Source organism: Apis florea, unplaced genomic scaffold (assembly GCF_048593485.1).
Source record: "Apis florea isolate Af1SG1 unplaced genomic scaffold, ASM4859348v1 contig_3772_pilon, whole genome shotgun sequence".
Lineage (NCBI taxonomy): Eukaryota > Metazoa > Arthropoda > Insecta > Hymenoptera > Apidae > Apis > Apis florea.
In genome coordinates, this window is record NW_028256845.1 from 3,951,603 (window position 1) to 3,969,273 (window position 17,671).

At 29.8% G+C, this 17,671-nt stretch overlaps 7 protein-coding genes across 12 annotated transcripts; all 7 read left to right on the top strand.

The window, feature by feature from the left end:
- The first annotated feature begins 157 nt into the window (after window positions 1-157).
- Window positions 158-2,023, top strand: LOC116413835 (odorant receptor 85c-like). Of its 3 annotated transcripts, none has more exons than XM_003691257.4 (5): window positions 158-1,126; window positions 1,238-1,337; window positions 1,425-1,535; window positions 1,605-1,760; window positions 1,827-2,023. In XM_003691257.4, exons 1-5 carry the CDS (start codon window positions 333-335, stop codon window positions 1,875-1,877), a joined length of 1,212 nt encoding a protein of 403 aa, XP_003691305.2. In that variant the 5' UTR covers window positions 158-332; the 3' UTR covers window positions 1,878-2,023. The 3 variants fall into 3 exon arrangements, with proteins under 3 accessions (XP_003691305.2, XP_086771299.1, XP_086771298.1); XM_086915173.1 differs by having other exon boundaries at window positions 1,610-1,760; XM_086915172.1 differs by having other exon boundaries at window positions 1,238-1,307.
- Window positions 2,024-2,155: 132 nt separating this feature from the next.
- On the top strand, window positions 2,156-4,247 carry LOC100872448 (odorant receptor 10). Its single transcript, XM_003691369.4, has 5 exons — window positions 2,156-3,256; window positions 3,463-3,562; window positions 3,640-3,750; window positions 3,824-3,979; window positions 4,051-4,247. The coding sequence occupies exons 1-5, from the start codon at window positions 2,439-2,441 to the stop codon at window positions 4,102-4,104; spliced, it is 1,239 nt and encodes a 412-aa protein (XP_003691417.2). The 5' UTR covers window positions 2,156-2,438; the 3' UTR covers window positions 4,105-4,247.
- A 909-nt stretch (window positions 4,248-5,156) lies between these two features.
- Window positions 5,157-7,401, top strand: LOC100866252 (odorant receptor 43a-like). The gene is made up of 5 exons (XM_031914968.2): window positions 5,157-6,371; window positions 6,687-6,786; window positions 6,876-6,986; window positions 7,052-7,207; window positions 7,278-7,401. Exons 1-5 carry the CDS (start codon window positions 5,578-5,580, stop codon window positions 7,326-7,328), a joined length of 1,212 nt encoding a protein of 403 aa, XP_031770828.2. The 5' UTR covers window positions 5,157-5,577; the 3' UTR covers window positions 7,329-7,401.
- A 132-nt stretch (window positions 7,402-7,533) lies between these two features.
- LOC100866138 (odorant receptor 4) lies at window positions 7,534-9,679 on the top strand. Of its 3 annotated transcripts, none has more exons than XM_086915142.1 (5): window positions 7,534-8,701; window positions 8,823-8,922; window positions 9,050-9,160; window positions 9,215-9,370; window positions 9,417-9,679. In XM_086915142.1, the coding sequence occupies exons 1-5, from the start codon at window positions 7,881-7,883 to the stop codon at window positions 9,462-9,464; spliced, it is 1,236 nt and encodes a 411-aa protein (XP_086771268.1). In that variant the 5' UTR covers window positions 7,534-7,880; the 3' UTR covers window positions 9,465-9,679. The 3 variants fall into 3 exon arrangements, with proteins under 3 accessions (XP_086771268.1, XP_003691302.1, XP_031770814.1); XM_003691254.4 differs by having other exon boundaries at window positions 9,437-9,679; XM_031914954.2 differs by having other exon boundaries at window positions 9,050-9,370; window positions 9,437-9,679.
- A 339-nt stretch (window positions 9,680-10,018) lies between these two features.
- On the top strand, window positions 10,019-12,274 carry LOC147656439 (odorant receptor 43a-like). Its single transcript, XM_086915175.1, has 5 exons — window positions 10,019-10,938; window positions 11,455-11,554; window positions 11,668-11,778; window positions 11,886-12,041; window positions 12,112-12,274. Exons 1-5 carry the CDS (start codon window positions 10,148-10,150, stop codon window positions 12,160-12,162), a joined length of 1,209 nt encoding a protein of 402 aa, XP_086771301.1. The 5' UTR covers window positions 10,019-10,147; the 3' UTR covers window positions 12,163-12,274.
- A 128-nt stretch (window positions 12,275-12,402) lies between these two features.
- On the top strand, window positions 12,403-14,935 carry Or26 (odorant receptor 26). 2 transcript variants are annotated; one of them, XR_015294418.1, is made up of 6 exons: window positions 12,403-13,475; window positions 13,852-13,951; window positions 14,143-14,244; window positions 14,307-14,462; window positions 14,522-14,644; window positions 14,739-14,935. XR_015294418.1 is itself a non-coding variant. In XM_003691251.4 (5 exons), the coding sequence occupies exons 1-5, from the start codon at window positions 12,661-12,663 to the stop codon at window positions 14,573-14,575; spliced, it is 1,227 nt and encodes a 408-aa protein (XP_003691299.3). In that variant the 5' UTR covers window positions 12,403-12,660; the 3' UTR covers window positions 14,576-14,935. The 2 variants fall into 2 exon arrangements, 1 of the variants encoding a protein (XP_003691299.3); XM_003691251.4 differs by having other exon boundaries at window positions 14,522-14,935.
- A 247-nt stretch (window positions 14,936-15,182) lies between these two features.
- LOC100865897 (odorant receptor 4-like) lies at window positions 15,183-17,127 on the top strand. The gene is made up of 5 exons (XM_003691252.4): window positions 15,183-16,202; window positions 16,282-16,381; window positions 16,455-16,565; window positions 16,666-16,821; window positions 16,890-17,127. Exons 1-5 carry the CDS (start codon window positions 15,367-15,369, stop codon window positions 16,938-16,940), a joined length of 1,254 nt encoding a protein of 417 aa, XP_003691300.2. The 5' UTR covers window positions 15,183-15,366; the 3' UTR covers window positions 16,941-17,127.
- Window positions 17,128-17,671: the final 544 nt, after the last annotated feature.

The following is a 17,671-nucleotide window of genomic DNA, read 5'->3' on the forward strand; positions in this document are numbered from 1 at the left end:
ACATTGAAAAAAAACGACTAATAATAAAAAAAAAGTTTGCAAAGAAAAAAAGAAGATAAACTCACTTTTTCCATGTATCAACAGTTCTGTTCTACTAATATTAAAAAAAAATCAATTTATCGATGTTCCAACTCTTTCTGCCTGTAATGCATAATAAGAGAAGTCCCAAACGGGGAAGAGTTTATTCCAGCGAGGGAGAATAACTTTTAATCTTACCCTTGCGATAGAAATTGGAAAAATATGGCGCAAGCGCATCCGTGTTTTAGAACAATTATCAATCTACAAACTTCGTCAGTACGAAGAGAGCATTCGAGCTCGAATGAAGAAACGACATGTCCTCTGTAAAAATTGATCAAGATTACAAAAGTAACGTAAATTTTAGCATTAAATACAGCCGTCGTATTTCAAAAATGATCGGCCTGTGGCCTACTTTCGATAAAATTTCAACAATACACAAATATCTTCGACGATTATATAATACCATTTGTTACTCTTTGTTAATGTTTATCATTGTACTTGGATGGATATACATAGCTTTCGAAGTGAAAAACATATACGACGGATTAAAATTCGTCAGTCTAATGAGTTTCTGCATGTTATCGATCACAAAATATCATTTGATAAACATTCACAAGGACGACGTCCGCGAGTGTGTCAAACGTATGGAATGGGACTGGAAAAATATATCTTACTCACAAGATAGAGAGATTATGCTAATGAACGCAAGTTTTGGAAAGAGATTAATCATTGTTACCACCACTGTCACGTACAGTGGTTTTGTCTTTTTTTATATAGCTGTACCGATGAAAATTGGAAAAATTCCGGCACAAGATGCTAATATTAGTTTCATACCCACGATGTTTCCTTTCCCCAAGTATATTGCTGATGTTCGATACAGTCCAATAAACGAAATTGTATTTGCCTTTCAATTTATGTGTGGTTTCTTGGTGCATGGTGTGACATCATCGGTTTGCAGTTTGGCCGCTATATTTACAGTTCACACTTGTGGCCAGATACAGGTGATGATGATCTGGCTAGAACATTTGATAGAAGGTCGGTTAGACATGTGTTATAGCATCGATCAGCGAATTGCCAAGATCGTGAGTCAACATGTTCGAATATTGAAGTGTGTAAAATTTATTTATCACGAAGTTCTTAAAAATTTGAATTTAAATTTTAACTTCTTGACTTGGAGCAATTATTAAAAATTGTGTAATGTTTGTTGTGATGTTTACAGATTTTTATCACTTATCGAAAAAATTCTTCAACAAGTATCATACATGGAATTTTTAGAATGTACAATAAACGTGTGTCTTCTTGGATATTGTGCCATCATAGTACACAATTAAAACATATTTAAAAAATATAGTTTTTAGTAGTTTTTTTTTTTTTTGACATAATACAATATAATCTTGAAATTACAGGAGTGGGAATCGAATCATCTAACAGAAGTCGTAACATATGTTATAATACTTATAACGATTATATTCAATATTTTTGTATTTTGTTACATAGGAGAGCTTTTGGCCGATCAGGTAGAAGTCTTTTGAAATGATTATATCAATCTTATATATCACAACTATTGTGACATAGTTTTGTAATAGTCTAGGAAAATAGGGGAAGTAACGTACATGATCGAATGGTACCGATTATCCGGAAAGAAAAAGCTATGCTGCGTATTGATAATCGCAATGTCCAATTCATCTATGAAATTAACAGCTGGAAATTTAATCGAATTATCAATGAGTACTTTCTCTGATGTAAGTATTAAATTATTATAATCGCACGTGTTTTCCTATAAATGACAAAGGTATTTTATACAATAGGTGGTTAAAACATCGTTTGCTTTCTTAAATGTATTGCGAACGTTAACTTAAGAATTCTTTGAAACGTAACGTAAACTATATTTATAAACTTTATTATATTTACTATTCCAAAAATTAATGTTCTTTTTTTGTTAAAAAACTATAGCTTTGATATATATTTACTTGTTATATTAAAATAAATAAAACAGGAAATAAATTTTGTTATATTATAAAATTAAATAAAAAAAATGCAATTTATATCGGTACTTACTAATTTTTCTTTATAATATTATTTTCTTTAAGTAATAAGAAAGAAATATTTTATAAATTCCGCAAAAATGATAAAACATTACGCAGATACTAGTAATAATGAATTTTCGAATCACTATCAGTAACATTGTTTCACGAATCAATCAATCGATGGTTTCACCGTCATTCTCCACGTCTCCAATTCATAATACATAGATGAGAAAAACTTCAAGCGGGGAAAAATTTCAATCGGAACTATCGGAAAGCAAACTTTTGTTCCCCTTTATTGAAGAGAATCGAAAAACCGGCGCAAGCGCCGCATTCCTTTTCTCAGAACCTCGGATCAAAGCTGGTTAGTTTGAAAGAGACGTTCAAACTCTAACGATGGAAAAATCAAAAATCAACGGCATATCGTGCATCAAAACAGATCACGATTATAAGAGAAACGTGAATCTGAGCATTCAATGGAGTCGCTGGATTTTAAAACCGATCGGCCTCTGGCCGAATTCCACCACCATTTCAACGACAGGAAAATATCTTTATCGATTAATAAATGTAATCTGCTACAGTCTGATAAGTTTCCTCTCGATACCATGCAGTTTGTACGTGATCCTCGAAGTGAAAGACATCTACAACAGAATAAAACTACTCGGTCCATTGAGCTTCTGCATGATGGCGTTTCTAAAGTATCACTTGTTAATCCTACACGAAGATAATATTCGCGAGTGCATCAAACGTATCGAATGGGATTGGAAGAACATCACGTATTCCAAAGACAGAGAAATCATGATAACGAATGCAAATTTTGGAAGAAGGCTGGTCGTTATTTGCACGTTTTTCATGTACAGCGGTTTCGCCTTTTACTACATCGCCGTGCCAATTAGCGTTGGAAAAATACCTGCGGATGATGACAATATTACCTTCATTCCCTTGGTGTTTCCCTTCTCGAGATTTATCATCGACACTCGCTACAGTTTCACGAATGAGATCGTATTTTCCATTCAATTGGTCGCCGGTGCTTTGATGCATACCATAACGACTGCAGCTTGTAGCTTGGCTGCTATATTTGCGGTGCACGCTTGCGGCCAGATGCAGGTGTTGTCGAATTGGCTGAAACATTTGATAAACGGTCGGTCAGATATGTATAATAATGTGGAAGGCAGAATCGCAAGCATCGTGAGTCAACATGTTCGAATATTGAAGTGTGTAAGAATTGTGTGATTAGAAGAAATAAAATTTTATTTTGAAATAAAATTATTTTAAAAATTTATATAGTTAAATTTGAAATTCGAATTTTATTTTTTTCTGAAATTAAAAAAATTAGAATATTAGATTTTAAAAATTTATTAATTACGTTGTAATCGAATTGAATTTTATCGCTATTTAATCATACTAAATCATATTCTAGATTTTTAGCGCTTACAGAGAAGGCACTTCAACAAGTGTCATTCGTGGAATTTTTAGGTTGCATGTTAAACATATGTCTCCTTGGATATTATGTTATTATGGTATTACAGTATTATTAAAATTAAATGATTTAAATAAATATAAAAAAACTTTAAAACGTAATTCATTCATATTTTAGGAATGGAGTTCGAGTCATTTAACCAGTGCAATAACATTTTTCATACTGCTAATATCTCTTACGTTTAACATTTTCATATTTTGTTACATAGGCGAGTTGGTAGCCGAACAGGTTAGAATATTATTAATAATTAATAAATTAATCTTTTTTTTTTTTTTTTTTTTTGGCAATATATTTTTTCCAGTGCAAGAAAATTGGAGAAATTTCATATATGGTCGATTGGTATCGATTAGAGGGAAACAAAAAGCTTTGTTTCGTTTTAATAATTGCAATGTCTAATTCATCGATTAAATTGACTGCTGGAAATATGGTTGAATTGTGTTTGACAACTTTTAGCGATGTAAGTATGAACACGTTTGAATCTTTTTTTTAAATTTTTGTCATTGAAATATTCATTTTTTGTGCATATAGATTGTTAAGACAGCAGTCGCATTTTTGAACGTATTGCGAACATTAACAATTTAAGGATTTCTTTTATGGCGAATTGTTCGATGATAAAATTTGCAATTTTCATATCGAATAATAGAAAAAGTGTAGTTATGTTTCTTTTATAAAAATATGTTGTATTATAGATGAAATGAAAAAATAAAAATTTTTATTTAATCTAATTATTGATAATATTTTCTAGCATAGAATTTTGCATATTATTTAAAATATTATGCAAAATTTGTTACTATTAAGTTGTTACGTACTACTTTTTGCTATAAGTTATAGCGTATAAATTATATCAATTGCCAAGAAGCTTTATTAAACTTTGATTTTTAAAATTAAGTTTATCAATGAAATTTATAATTTAAAATGATAGGACTATTTTTCAACGTTTTTAATGTATTATTTAAAATTTAATATAAAATCATTTCATAAATTATGTTAAGAATCATATATCGCACAAAATTATCAAATAAAAATTAATTAAAATTTTTACATGCAAATCTTTATCAATATCTTTGATTATCTATCTAAATATTATCTAATTTTTCACAAAGCCAATATTCATGAATGTAGAAAAGATCAAGTGGGACTGGAAAAACACTACACAAAAGATAACGATTATGATAACGATCACGAATTTTGAACAAAAACTGATTGTTTGCATTCATATACAGTGACTTTTATTATATTAGTACATCAATCATATAACTGTAATATATAATCTCACCTTCATTCCTTTAATATTTCCTTTCATATCCATCGGAATTCATTGTTGATATTTATCCAATCAATAAAATTATATTTTCCATTCATTTTGTAATCACTGCTTTGATGTGTGTTTCACATAAGTAGCTGTTAATTGTTTTAAATGTTAAAAATTTTTTATATCATTTAAGAGGACATAAAAAATCGTGTTTTATAATATTAATGTTAAAAATAAAAAATATTGGAAATATTGGCATAAGTTGTTGTGTGTATAGATATTTATATTATTATTATTCAGTGTCAATTTTGCTAAAATTTATATTTATTTCGTGCAAAAGAAAATGAAATAAAGAAATATTTCCAAAAATCATAGAAAATTTTATCTAAGCATTCAAATATAAGAATTAGCAGAAAATAAATAAAAATTAAATATCACAAAAAATGATTTTACAAAACATTAAAAAACATTCGTACAAAAAGTACTAACAGTGCATAAAAAAAAACTTCGGAAAGAAAAAAGAAAAAGAACTCATCTTTTACAAGTATCAACAGTTCTGTTCTACTAATATTAAAAAAAAATCAATTTATCGATGTTCCAACTCTTCCCGCCTGTAATGCATAATAAGAGAAGTCCCAAACGGGGAAGAGTTTATTCCAGCGAGGGAGAATAACTTTTAATCTTACCCTTGCGACAGAAATTGGAAAAATGGATGACGCAAGCGCATCCGTGTTTTAGAACTATTATCAATCTACAAACTCTCAGTTCGAAGAGAACTTTCGAGCTCGAACAACGAAACGATTATGCCCTCTGTAAAAACTAATCAAGACATCAAAAATAATATAAATTTTAGCATTAAATACAGCCGTTGTATTTTAAAAATGATTGGACTGTGGCCAACTTTTGATAAAATTTCAACAATATCCAAATACCTTCGACGGTTATATAACGCTATTTGTTACTGTTTAATAATGTTTATCATTATACCTGGATGGATATACATATCCCTCGAAGTGGAAAATATATACGACAGATTAAAATTCGTCAGTCTAATGAGCTTCTGCATGTTATCGATCACGAAGTATCATTTGATAAACATTCACAAAGATGATGTCCGCGATTGTGTCAAACGTATGGAATGGGACTGGAAAAATATATCTTACTCAGAAGATAGAGAAATTATGCTAATGAACGCAAATTTTGGAAAGAGATTAATCATTGTTACCACCACTGTCACGTACAGTGGTTTTGTCTTTTTTTATATAGCTGTACCGATGAAAATTGGAAAAATTCCGGCACAAGATGCTAATATTAGTTTCATACCCACGATGTTTCCTTTCCCGAAGTACATTGCTGATGTTCGATACAGTCCAATAAACGAAATTGTATTTCTCGCTCAATTTATATGTGGTTTCTTGCTTCATGGTGTTACATCATCGGTGTGCAGTTTGGCTGCAATATTTACAGTTCACGCTTGTGGCCAGATACAAGTGATGATGGTTTGGCTGAAACATTTGATAGAAGGTCGGTTAGATATGTGTAACAGTGTCGATCAGCGAATTGCCAGGATTATAAATCAACACGTTCGAATATTAAAGTGTGTAAGACGTGCTTATCTCATGATAAAATTTTATAATACAATTATTTTGCGAAGAATTTAATTTTTTTTCGAAAGTGTAGAGTTTGAGAAAAAATAAATGGAAATTGTATTATTTAATATTGAAATAATTTTTTACTATTGTATTTGAATATTTTTGAATATTGAATTTTTATTTATTAAATTTTAAAACTATATTCGTTTTTAATCATAAAAATTTTAAGCTTTAAAAATTTTGTAATTTGAAATCTCAAGAATATTTTGCATCTAATATTTTGTAATATTTATATAGAATTATTGTGATAATATTTACAGATTTTTATCACTTATCGAAAAAATTCTGCAACAAGTATCATACATGGAATTTTTAGAATGTACAATAAACGTATGCCTTCTTGGATATTGTGCCATCATGGTATATAATTTAAGAGATATTTAAAAAAATATTTTTTAGCAATTATTTTTTTTTTTTGACATAATATAATATAATTTTTGAAATTACAGGAATGGGAATCCAATCATCTAACGCAAGTCGTAACATATCTTATATTACTTATAACGATTATATTCAATATTTTTGTATTTTGTTACATAGGAGAGCTTTTGGCTAATCAGGTATGGTTTTTCAAATGATTATATCAATATTTTACACGCAACAGTTGTGGCATAGTTTATAATAGTCTAGGAAAATAGGGGAAGTAACGTATATGATCGAATGGTACCAATTATTCGGAAAGAAAAAGCTATGCTGCGTTTTGATAATCGCAATGTCCAATTCATCTACTAAATTAACAGCTGGGAATTTAATCGAATTATCAATGAGTACTTTTTCTGACGTAAGTATTAAATAAGTATAACTCACGAATTTTCACATATAATTAACAAAAATATTTTGTAAAAAAACAGGTAATTAAAACATCATTTGCTTTTTTGAATGTATTGCGAACATTAACTTAAATATTCTTCAGAATGCAATACAACATAAACTATTTTATTATTTATTACATTAGACTGTAAGAATTAATGTATTTTTTCTTCTATTAAAAAAATGTAATTTTTCATATGTTTTATCAAAAATGTTTTATAAAAAATCTAAGAAACAAATTTTGTTATAAATGTGAATAAAAAAAAATTATAATTTATGTTAAATACTTACTAATTTTCTATGATGATTTTTTTTCTTTATATAAAATAATAAAAAATGAAAGTTACTACACTTCAATAACTTCATATAATATTGAGAAATGTTGTTTTGAATGAATCTTTTATGAATGAATCGATGGCTTCACTATCATTCTCAGCACTCTGAACTCATAATGCATATATAAGAAAAGTCCAACACAACTCAACGGGGGAGAACATTTCAATTCATCGGAGAAAATAAACCTGTTCCCCCCCTACTGAAAGGAAACCGGGGAATTGGAAAACCGGCGCAGGCGCTGTATTCTCTTCTTTAGAACCTGAGATCAAACGATAGTTGATTAGTTTGAAAGAGACGTTCAAACTCTAATGGTGAAAAAATTAGAAATCGAGAGCATGTCATGTATCAGAACAGATCACGACTATAAGAGAAATATAAATCTGAGCATTCAATGGAGTCGCTGGATTTTAAAACCGATCGGTCTCTGGCCGAATTCCTCCACTATTTCAACGACAGGAAAATATCTCTATCGATTAATAAATGTAATCTGCTACAGTCTGATAAGTTTTCTCTCGATACCATGCAGTTTGTACGTGATCCTCGAAGTGAAAGATATCTACAACAGAATAAAACTATTTGGTCCATTGAGTTTCTGCGTGATGGCATTTCTAAAATACCATTTGTTAATCTTACATAAAGATAACATCAGCGAGTGCATCAAACGTATCGAATGGGATTGGAAGAACATCACGTATTCCAAAGACAGAGAAATCATGATAACGAATGCAAATTTTGGAAGAAGGCTGGTCGTTATTTGCACGTTTTTCATGTACAGTGGTTTCGCCTTTTACTACATCGCCGTGCCAATTAGCGTTGGAAAAATTCCTGCGGATGATGACAATATTACCTTCATTCCCTTGGTGTTTCCCTTCTCGAGATTTATCATCGACACGCGTTACAGTTTCACGAATGAGATCGTATTTTTCATTCAATTGGTCGCCGGTGTTTTGTTACATACCATAACGACTGCAGCTTGTAGCTTGGCTGCTATATTTGCGGTGCACGCTTGCGGCCAGATGCAGGTGTTGTCGAATTGGCTGAAACATTTGATAAACGGTCGATCAGATATGTATAATAATGTGGAAGGCAGAATCGCAAGCATCGTGAATCAACATGTTCGAATATTGAAGTGTGTACGAATTCTGAATATTTTTTATTTAAAGTTTATTGATTTTGAAATCACAAAATTCGACTTTTTTATCTTAAAGATTGGAATTAAATATCGCTATAATATATCAAATCAATTTCAGATTTTTAGCGCTTACAGAGAAAGCACTTCAACAAGTGTCATTCGTGGAATTTTTAGGTTGCATGTTAGACATATGCCTCCTTGGATATTACGTTATTATGGTACTACAATGTTATTAATACTAAATTATATATATATTATGTATATATACTGCTATATTAAATTAATATACTAAATGATTTAAATAAATATAACAAAACTTTAAAACGTAATTCATTCATATTTTAGGAATGGAGTTCGAGTCATTTAACCAGTGCAATAACATTTTTCATACTGCTAATATCTCTTACGTTTAACATTTTCATATTTTGTTACATAGGCGAGTTGGTAGCCGAGCAGGTTAGAATATTAATAATAATTTATAAATTTTTTTTGATATTATATTTTTTTCAGAGCAAAAAAATTGGAGAAATTTCATATATGGTCGATTGGTATCGATTAGAGGGAAACAAAAAACTCTGTTTCGTTTTAATAATTGCAATGTCTAATTCATCGATTAAATTGACTGCTGGAAATATGGTTGAATTGTGTTTGACTACTTTTAGCGATGTAAGTATGAACATATTTGAATTATTTTTATAAATCTATGATTTAGATATTTATCTTTTGTTCAAGATTGTTAAGACAGCCGTTGCATTTTTAAACGTATTACGAACATTAACATGAATATTCTTTAAAGTAGAATTAACAGATTAAATATTTGCTGTATATTTAAATGATATCTATAAAAATAAAATTCAAATTTTGATAATAATTGTTTACAATATAATAAAATTCATTTGTAATATTATTAATTCTATCATTTTGTTATAATGATAAATTAATATTTTACATTAAATTTAACACATGCACAATTCCACAATTTTATATATTATTTTTTGTTTTTGCCGACAAACTTGAAACAAATAATTTTTATGCATTTTATCTGGTAATAATAATCTAATATTTGTAAAATGTTTTTTGCAAAATTAATACAATATAAATTTATGCATCCAATATTTAAATAACATAAAAAGCTTATTCGAATGAAAATTCATTCTTTAGAAATTGATTACTTCAACCTGTTGCGAAATGGTCAATACACTCGTGCACTACTAACGTTTGAAAAAATCAATTTATCGATGACTCGTCATCATCAACCCTTGTCATATTCATAATTCATAAACCGACAAACTAATAATTGAGAGGGGTCGAACTTCTTTGAAAAATATTATTTTCATCCACCCTTTCGAATCGAAATTCGAGCGCAAGCGCAATGCGATTTTCCATTTCAATCATCATCGAACCACCGACATTTAGTATCCAGCGAGCTCTCGAGCGTCAACGATGGAAAAACAAGAGTGCGTCATCGCGCAGGATGACGATAAGAAGGCGAATTTGAGCATACAGTGGAATCGTTGGTTGTTGACACCGATCGGTGCCTGGCCAAATTTACGCAAATCAAGAATAGGAAAATGTTATTCCTTGCTGATCAGTATTATTTGTTACGGTTTGATCGGTTTTATGCTCGTGTCTTGTAGCATGTTTTTGATAGTGGAAATCAAGAAGGTATATAACAGAATCAAAATGGTTGGTCCATTGAGTTTCTTCTTGATGACATTCATGAAATATTATTTGCTATTACTCCATGAAAATAACATACGTGAAGGTATCGAATGCATCGAATGGGACTGGAAGAACGTGAAACACGAAGAAGATAGGAATATCATGATCACGTATGCGAATTATGGAAGGAAATTAGTATTCATTTGCACATTTTTCATGTATAGTGCATTTGCATTTTACTATCTAGTCTTGCCGTTTAGCGTGGGGAAAATAGAAGATGGAAATTTGACGTTTATCCAATTACCATTTCCTTCGTCGAGTTTGATCGCTGATGTGCGTTATAGTCCTTACAATGAAATCGTATTGTCCATTCAAATTCTGACAGGTGTCGTGATGCACGCTATAACATCGGCAGCTTGTAGTATAGCCGCTGTATTCGCAGTGCATGCATGTGGACAAATGCAGGTGTTGATGAACTGGTTGGATCACTTGGTGGATGGCCGATCGGATATGAGCAAGGCTGTAGATGACAGAATTGCAAATATTGTAATTCAACATGATCGAATATTAAAGTGGGTAATATTATATATATATATACATATATATTATGTATATTATTATTGTATTGTAATTTTACCAAAATCTCAATATTGTTGAGAAAAATCTTTTAATGTAAATATAAATGTGATTTGTTATTTCTAAGAGATTGGGTACAAGCATAAAGGGTTAAAGTTTCATGTTTATAAATACGATCGTATTTCATCGCGTGACAATAAGTTAGGGGACAAAAAACGTCGTAACTATTGCCGGCGTGGAAAAGTTTTCAACAACGTATAACAACTTAAGTATTCACCAAAGAAATCGACTGGTTGCTGTGTATAATTAAAAGTTTGCGCCTGAAATTTTTTATTCTTCGATTTATGAAAATATGATAATATAAAGATACATTTGAAAGTAGATGTTTATGAAAATTAGAAATAATTTTTAAATTTAAAACTTTGAAGTATTAAACTTAAAAATTTGATTCGTTCGATGTTTGAATCTTATATATAAATAACTTTTACCATTTTATGTTTGTCGTATTTCAGATTTTTGGCACTTACAGAAAAAGCGCTTCAGCAAATATCTTTTGTAGAATTTTTAGGCTGTACTGCGAATATGTGCCTTCTCGGATATTATTTAATAGTGGTACGCAATAACAAATTTTAATACAATAGGCACACAGAATTCTACTTTCAGAATTCTATGTATATTTTTCATTCTAATATTGCATTGTTTATATATATATTATTAATTTGTAGGAATGGAATCCGAAAGAAATAATACTTTCAGTAACTTACGTAGCTTTAATCATATCTATCACTTTCAATATCTTCATATTTTGTTATATAGGCGATCTGGTTGCCGAACAGGTAGGATGTTCTTATTGGAAGATATCTGCAACAATATTTCAATTAATTTTTTAAACGATAAATCGTTTAAGTAGAATTTAATAGAAATGAATAATGTCTCGATTCAGTGTCAGAAAGTTGGTGAAATGGCGTATATGATCGAATGGTATCGATTAACAGGCAAAAAAAAACTTTGCTGCATTTTGATCATTGCAATGTCCAATTCATCGGTAAAATTTACAGCTGGAAATATGGTTGAATTATCCATCTATACTTTTAGCGATGTAAGTATCTATATTTCTATCTTTCATTAAAATATTATAGATTATAAATTAAAATATCTTGAATGAATAGGTGGTTAAAACGTCGGTGGCTTTCTTAAACATGTTTCGAGCATTGACTTGAATATTTTTTTTTATACAAATATTTAAGTTTGGTAGTATGTAGATATTAGTCGTGAAAAATTCACATACCTGTACATATTGTATTAGAGATTCAATGAAATTGATATTTTAAATATGATGAAATTCATTATCCTGTTTCACTATTCCTCGCGTTAAAAACAATTTCAAAAAGACACATTCATCTTTCTCATTAAAGTACTAATTTAACTTGTTTATTTAATTTATTTTCATTCATAAAAATAAAAAAAACAACAAACAAACAAACAAAAATATAAATTGAAACCATGAATTTCACTTCATTGTACATCAATCCACTATATCTCGCTTTTATTGCACTACTGATTAATTCGCATATTTTCGCCAAGATGCAACCAAACATTTGTACTATAGCGATTCGTATCAAAGAAAAAAGTTCGCGCATGCGCCATTTTACCCGACTATTAAAGCTCAAACTCAAGTCACTATTCATTCGACGAACGTCCTACGTGAAGTATCTATAATGAATCAAGTAAACGAACAATCTGTATCAAACGTGTCTTATGCTCGCGATTACGAGTACAGCATTCAGGTGAATCGTTGGTTCCTAAAACCGATCGGTGCCTGGCCGAATCTCACGAAGACCTCGAGAACTGAAAAATTACTCGTCAAATTATTAAACTTTATCTGCCATTCGCTGATTATTTTCACGGTGATCCCATGCGCGATGTACATTATCTACGAAGACGAGAATTTGAAGACGAGGATGAAGGCAATCGGGCCGATAAGCCATTGGATGATGGGAGAATTGAATTATTGTTGTCTATTGATGAGAGCAAAGGAGATCGTCTATTGCATCGAGCATGTGGAACATGATTGGAAAACAGTTCGAAGGGCCAACGATCGAGAGTTGATGCTAAAGAGCGCCAAGCTCGGTCGTTTCATTGCGTGCATCGCTGCACTTTGCATGCATAGCGGAATTATGTCCTACAATTTGATCACAGGTTTCAAAAAGATAACATTTCAAATTGGAAATGACAGCTACTCGATGTATCGTTTACCTTGTCCATTCTACACGAACCTGTTAGATGTTAGGTTCAGTCCCATGAACGAGATCGTATTCGTTCTACAACTCGTCTCCGGATTCATCGTAACCTCGGTCACAGTCGGAGCTTGCGGACTGGCCGCCGTATTAGCAATGCACGCGTGCGGCCAGTTCAACGTGGTGATGGCCAGGTCGGATAACTTGGTGAAGGATAACAATGAGGAGAAACAGGACGAGCACACGCTTCACAAGAAGCTTGGTTTTATCGTTGAGCATCATCTACGAACATTAAGGTAATTGATTAGTATATTTTTTTTTGTGTTTATTGATGTTTGGGAATGATAAAATATATCGTAATGAAGTATTTGTATGTTCTCTTAATTTGAGAAATTCAATAGTAAAAATGAATATTTTTTATAAGTGATATGGATATGATATATACAATAAATAAACGTATTACTTAAATTATTTTTCTAAACTATTATGAATATCTTGGTACTTACAGTGCTCATAATGATAAAATATAGATTTTTCTATTGAATTAAATTTTCTTTCTAAAATCTTCTAGAATTATAAATTTTATTATTTATATTATTTTTTTATTTCGAGTTCCCCGATTAATTTATTTATATCCTGTGATGGATTTATATACGAAAATATTGGTTTCAGTCTTGTATGGTATATGGAAAAAGTTATGAATATGATTTGCTTGGTTGAATTGGTGGGATGTACAATGAACATGTGTATACTTAAATATTATTTTCTCACGGTATGTTTTAAGGCAGAATTATAGAAAAAAACATAATATAATATTTGAAAATATTTTTATAATACTTCTACTTTAAATTATTTAAATCTTTAAGTATTTTTTATACACATATACATATATTAAACGAGAAATATAACATCATGCGAAGATTTTTCTAGTTAATTTTCATTCAATTTTTTTTAATTTCTCAGGAAAAATCAAAAACAATATTAGCTATATACGCTATCGTATATGCATCTATGGTCTTTAACATATTTATATTTTGTTATATAGCAGAGATAGTTACGGAACAGGTAAAAAAATAACATTAAAGAAAAATCTTATTTAAAACTTAAAATGATTAAATGCTCAACAGGGCAAAAAAGTGGGAGAAAAATTTTATATGACTGAATGGTATCAATTACCTCATAAAACTGCTCTCGGTTTAGTATTAATCATCTCAAGATCGAGTATGGTAATTAAAATCACTGCTGGAAAATTCATACAAATTTCTATCGCGACTTTTGCCGCTGTAAGTATTGATACGAAAACATTTTCTATATAATCTTATATATGTACTTTATCTTTTAGGTATTTAAAGCATCTTTTGCATACCTCAATATGATCCGTACAATTGCGATGTGAATGGCGATATATGAAATGTGCAACTTCTAATATTGTAGATATTTTACATACCGAAAAGAGAAAAAGAAAGTAAACATTCATTATTATCCATGTTATCGCTATACATGTTACTATTACTATAAAACTTCATAGTTAGGTCAAGGCCATTTCTTCTCTCTTACAGTTGAGAAGATTACCACAATCTTTTTCTGAACACGTTTGCGTGCTCTTCTGTGACAAATTCTAACGTCTAGACAAATCGATTGGATATAGAGTATTAGAAAAAGAATGTACGTCAAGCAATTTCTTATACTAACTGAAAACTTTACGCAACTTCGATGAACAGCTTAGTGAATTCCTGATCATAAAAATTATAATTTTCTTAAAATCGATCTCACTTTTTTTCTATTTCACGATTCAAATTTTATCTCCTTAATTATAACATTAGAGAATATTTGTATCCATAATAATATTTCACAATTTTAAAATTATGGAATCTTAAAATTCGAACAAATATTAAGTAATGCAAATTATAACTATTTATAAAACTATATAGTTATATAATGATGCATAATCTAGCAATTTTAACATGTATAAATTTCTATAGCACTTCGAGTATTCATACACTTCCCATATTTTCATACTTTGTTTCCCTTATACACTTCATGCACATCCTTCATTTCACACGATTACAACCTGCAATTTTCAACTTACCTGTATATTTCTCCGAAACAAATTTAACCGACTAGACGAATCGATCGAATACTAAAAAAACTTGCGCAAGCGTTGAATAATCTCACGCATATCAATCCATGAATACCGCACATCATTGTCAACTTCATTTCACGATGATGAACCAAGCCGCGATCACAGAGGAAATTAAAACCAACAGTGATTACAGTCTTCAATTGAATCGATGGTTTCTAAAACCAATCGGTGCTTGGCCTTTGTTCTCTACCACCACAAAATTTGAAAAAATCGTTTCATTAATTTTAAATATCGTATGTTACGCGATTGTGATATTATGCGCGACTCCTAGTCTGATGCAAATAATCTTTGCTGAGGAAAGCTTTTATCTGAAATTGAAAACACTCGGTCCTGTGAGCCATTGGTTTGTTAGCACTGTTAATTACACAGCTTTATTAATGAAAAGTAAAGATATACGTTATTGCTTCGAGCATATGGAGGCTGATTGGCAAACAACAAAAAGAATGGAGGACCAACGGACAATGCTGAAAAATGCAAAATTTGGCCGCTATGTGGCAGCCTCGTGCGCCATCTTCATGCAAGGTGGCATTTTGTGCTTTTGCTTCGTGACTATGCTGACAACGGAGACTATTCAAGTAGGTAATGAGACGAGAGTTCTCCATGTGCTACCTTGTGCTGTGTACAAAGAACTGGTAAACGTCGAGGAGAATTCCATCAACATTTTTATGCTTTGTTTTCAATTTGTGGCAGCCGCCATCGCAAATTCCAGCACAGTTGGAATTTTCAGTCTCGCGGCTGTTCTTGCCGCTCATGCATATGGCCAATTAAGTGTGGTTATGGTATGGATCACGGAATTCGTGAATCAATCGAGAGAGCAAAAAAAAACAGATGATTTTAAAGAAATAGGAATAATCGTAGAACGACATTTGAGAGTGTTGAAGTAAGATTTTTTTATGATGGTTTTATATATTTTCTTAGATTTTTCTATTTTTTAGATTATAGTCTGATTTTAATTGCAGTTTCATAACATATCTTGAGAACATAATGAATCGGATATATTTTTTGGAATTGTTTAGGTGTACGATGATCATATGTATAGTCGGTTATTATATTCTTACGGTACAAAATGATTTTATTTTTCTTGTATTCTAATCTCGTTTTATTATTATTTTGTGTTATGTTTCTATTTTAGGAATGGGCAGAAAAGAATGTTCAAAATCTAACCACCTATTTCATGATGCTTCTCTCGATTTGTTTTAACATTTTTATTATATGTTATATCGGTGAAATATTGACAGAACAGGTATCAAAATTATATACTATAAATAGTTCATGTTATAATACATATTGAAATTCAATGAATAAAAATCATGATGATAATCAATCGATCGAATTCTCAATAGTGCATGAAAATTGGTGAAGTGATTTACATGACAGATTGGTATTATTTACCCGATAAGACAATTCTTAATTTAATTTTAATAATTCTACGATCGACTGTCGTAGTCCAAATCACTGCTGGAAAATTATTTAATATGTCCATTTATACTTTCGGTGATGTAAGTTTGATAGTTATATTTATAAATAATCATTAATGTAATCTTCATGAAATATTTTATTATTTCAGGTGTTAAAAACTGCTTTTGCATATTTAAATCTGCTACGACAAATGACGTGATAAAATAAAATTTCTCCATAAATTCATCTCATTTTACAATACAATAAAAATGCAATCGCAAGCAAAGATAAATTATTATTTTTACAATATAATTTCATGTTACGAAAAAATCAATTATATCACGATAATAAATAGGATGGATAAAATTTTTGAATTGAAATTAAGAATAAAGTTATTTCGAAAATAACTTGTTATTCGAAGCATTAAATAATCGCGGTTAAAAATTAACCAAGATTATTCGAAAAGCTATATAATTATTCTACAATTGTTGATTAATTATAGTTAGGAATAAAAATTAATTATCGCAATAATTTTAACTTAAATTTATAAAGGACTTCGAATAAGTCAGAATATTTTTTTTACACCATAAATGATAAATAAAATTAATACTATAATTATAAATAATAAATAATTTTCATTTACATAAAAATTTAAATATTTATAAAAATAATTTATTATTTTTTGTTTGTTGTATAATATTGATTTTCAAAAGTTAATTAAATTTTTATTTAAATAATAAATAATATAATAAAAAACGAATATTTTGACTGTAAATATATAAAGCAACTAATTTTTTTATTTACATTTAAATAATTTCAAGAATAATTTTTTTTTTTTACATGCAAATAAAATTTTATTTTGATAATTATTCGAAATCGAGGAATCTTCATCGATTTTGATAATTTTTGAAAATATTAAAATTAATATTTTGAATAATTTTTTTCTATATT